Source organism: Sardina pilchardus, chromosome 18 (genome assembly GCF_963854185.1).
Source record: "Sardina pilchardus chromosome 18, fSarPil1.1, whole genome shotgun sequence".
Classification (NCBI taxonomy): domain Eukaryota; kingdom Metazoa; phylum Chordata; class Actinopteri; order Clupeiformes; family Clupeidae; genus Sardina; species Sardina pilchardus.
Genome location: NC_085011.1, coordinates 6,604,098 through 6,607,566, shown reverse-complemented (window position 1 = coordinate 6,607,566; position 3,469 = coordinate 6,604,098). Strand labels below are relative to the sequence as shown.

General features: G+C 40.5%; 1 protein-coding gene across 1 annotated transcript; it reads right to left on the bottom strand.

Annotated features, from left to right (window-relative positions):
* Positions 1–1,079: 1,079 nt before the first annotated feature.
* On the bottom strand, positions 1,080–2,161 carry LOC134064182 (complement C1q-like protein 4). Its single transcript, XM_062520006.1, has 2 exons — positions 1,936–2,161; positions 1,080–1,479 (listed from the first exon to the last, which is right to left on the bottom strand). Exons 1-2 carry the CDS (start codon positions 2,153–2,155, stop codon positions 1,202–1,204), a joined length of 498 nt encoding a protein of 165 aa, XP_062375990.1. The 5' UTR covers positions 2,156–2,161; the 3' UTR covers positions 1,080–1,201.
* Positions 2,162–3,469: the final 1,308 nt, after the last annotated feature.

Sequence of the window (3,469 nt, the reverse complement as noted above, 5' to 3'; positions counted from 1 at the left end):
CCTTCTGATTTACTGGATAACAAAAGAAGATATTCATAATCACCTCTGTAAATGTTTTTTTATTTGATATATTAACACTACAAAAAAAATATTTTCAACCTGGCTTTTTCCAATGGTCAGATTCTTTGCATCAAAACATATGCAAATTAGCGCATATTTAATTAGACATGACCTAATTAGCATATTTAAACATAAATACAGAAAACTTGCAATACGTTTTTTTCTCCTATTTATGTGAGTATTCAACTGGTAAAGTTTCATGAAGATATCTCTAAGTTAAAAAATTTACCCTATTCACCTATGTTGAGATAATTTTAGGATGTTTACCTTTTTTGCCTATCTAAAAGCTGTTTTGTAATAAAATGTTAATAAAAAAGTGATGCATCAATATGTCCAACATGAAATAAAAACATTTTAGACAAATATTTAATAAAAATCATCATCTTTAACCAAAATGAGAGACATTATTTGAGTTTACAGCAAAAAACGCATGCATTCTAATTGGGGTCATTTTTGACCCCACTCATGGAAGAGTGTAGGTATTGGTAGCCTATGCATCTAAGGGTTAACAAATGAGCTCACTAGAAAATATTGCCAGAAGTTTGTCAATGTTGGCCGCTAGAGGCAAACTTCCAGCAAAGTTCTGACAACAATGAGTCTTGCCAGAACTTTGCCACTAGTGGCAAGTGTGTTCGCCATGTGAATATATGACCTTCCTGCAAATTTGCGGCAACTGTTTGCCAAAAACCTGAAATGTCTGTAAGGGATATCTTTCCAAATGTGTAGATTTGGTGGTATCTTATTCCTGATGTCATTCCCTTGGCTCAGAAGAATTAGGTGATGTGATATGTATTACGATTCAAGGGTTACAATCCAATTTATTGCAGTGTATTGTGATATAGGATAATGTATAGAAAGAGCTGTCATAGCAACTGATTAGGCTACTATATGACAAAAAACACACTAAACAAATGACTAGAAAGCACACTACCATGCATTACATTTTCATACAATCAGAACATGTGTAGGCTACATTAGATTTACATTAGCAAATGCAAATTTTTTATGCAGCAAAGGAATTCACATTTCCTTATCTGCAAACAACACTGACAGATGGTTTTGGGAATCAATACAGTATCACAAAACACAACATTGCAATACGAGTGATACAATATTTCCTTAAAGCCAGAGGACTGACTTGTCACATGGTGAAGAGCAGGTGGCCAGAGAAGGTGGTGTAGCGTTCCATATCATCATACACCCACGCGTGAGCCCTCAGGTTCACATAGACAACATCTCCCACCTCCAGCAGCAGAGAAGCTCCGTTAGAGGAGCTGGTGAAGCTGTTTTGTGTGGCAGTATAAGCGATGACAACGTGCGCTCCATTTTTATAAAGGTGGACTGCTGCAGCTCTAGAACCTGAACCTGAGAGAGATACAGCAAAGTGGTAGACCCCTCTGACTGGAGCTGTGAAGACCCCTGTGACAAACACAAGAGGAAGGGAAGGGAAGGTAAGTTAGAGTGCAGCCCAAAGCGCTTTACACACAACAATACAAACAGTGTCGAACAGAGTGGCGTAGTCGCCAGCGTAGGCTACCCCTGACGACATGAAATAAACAAATTTACAAAATAACAACATCATGAGACAAGACATAAGGTGACGGAGTGGCGTATCGCCAGTGTACCCGTAACAACACAACACACAAAAGGAGAAAGACTCAGAAAAAGAGTGCATCAGCCTTATAGTTTTTGTGTGGGCATGTACAGTAGGCTATGACAGTATGATTACATATGAAGTAGCCTACAATTAAGATGCTACCCTTAAACTAGGGCAATAGGTAACACCATTAGCTTTACTAAGGCAAATGAACATGTATCCAACAGTAAACTCAAGTACACTGAGGAGGCCTTTAAAATCATCTTTTCAACTAGTACCTGTGTTTTTGTTGTAGCCGTTGCCAATGTTGGATATGACATTTCTGTAGATCAGAGTAGTTGCAGCTGAATAGGGTCCTGTATTTCCAGCACCAGATGTCACCACTGAGGCAGAGAAAGACACCCTCCTCTCCTCTCTCTCCCTCCTCAGCTCCTCCACCTGGCCCGCCGTAAGGTTCAGATTCGCTGCCTGAGCTGAAGGCAGCACACACACACACATACATACATGAATACATTAATACATAAAGAAAATGGACAGACAGGAAGAGCCTTAGAAATATATGAAAGAACCACATAAGCATGTAATTTATGTGCTTGAGCAGAACCTGCAGGGTTCTTTTGTCATGCAAAAAAGATGAATAGGGAATAGAAGAATTATGTACCGTCATTTCCAGTTTTTAATAGTTCCACTAGTCTCTCACTGGTTCTCAACCTGGACTCCACAGCCTCCATTTGTGTCTTAGTGTGTCTGAGCTCCACTCTCTGCTCCTCTACTGTCCTCTCACTCACTCTCAGTCTGGTCTCCATAGTCTCTGCTTTATTCTCACTGGCTCTCAGTCTGCTCTCCATGGCGTCCATTTGTGTCTTGGTGTGTCTGAGCTCCACTCTCTGCTCCATGATCAGAGCGCTCATCTCTCTCAGCACAGTGTGGATGTCAGGCTGGCAGGTTTGTTGGGTGGAGGCTGTGGCTGCATCTTCAGTCCTCTGTGCTGCACCCATAACCTCATTTTCTCTGGTCTCTGCTTCACCATAGTGGCCCTGGTAAGTGATGTCATTGTCACTGATGGTGTCTCCTCTAAGCTGTGTCTCAGCCAAACAGCAGCACAGCAGCACCAGTAGAGCTCCACAAGTCTTCATGATGAAACTGGACAATGCTGCTGTCTTCCTCTTGTGTACTGATTGTGATTGCTGTAGCTCTCAGCATATATACTGTGACCTGGCTACATATTACCAAGTGGTGTCCTTGGGACATGCAGATATTCATCAAACAAACACAGTCGTGAAGGATGCACACGTGAGATGTAGGTCGTGTTGTTGAAAGCAGCTCAGGTGTGTACGGTATAATGGGTCTCTGTTGAATACTCTCACCCCCCACAACATTTAGGCATTAGTTCATAGTATAAGTCTTTTCATGCAAAATGGTTGAACATGTTGTCATATGACAATTTATGACCCAAAAGACAGGAACATCAGGAGGTGTAGGAAGTCTGCACTGTAATTCCTACAACACTGCATTTACAGTTTTCCCTAATGAGATTGTCCCATGGTCAAATTTCTACTTTAATTCATTTTTTCGCTTTTATACTGCAGTGCTGTCTTTTCCTTTCTGTAGCACAATGATAGGGTCTGTCAACAAATTACAGTAAAAAACATTAAAAGCGTAAATGTGAATATTGTCGATATCCAACTCCCACACACACTAAGGTGTAACCTACAATTTACAAAAAATGTCATACAAATTTTAGCCATAGTTTACATCAGAACATCCCTCCAGAGTACACTGTTATACTGACAACATGAAGCCATTTGACTG

Bases quoted from the DNA above. Each gene is read 5' to 3' on its own strand.
- LOC134064182 (XM_062520006.1), bottom strand. From the start codon at position 2,155: ATGTGTGTGTGTGTGCTGCCTTCAGCTCAGGCAGCGAATCTGAACCTT. The intron at 1,480-1,935 runs GTACTAGTTGAA...TGTTTGTCACAG, and splicing joins CGGCTACAACAAAAACACAG to GGGTCTTCACAGCTCCAGTC.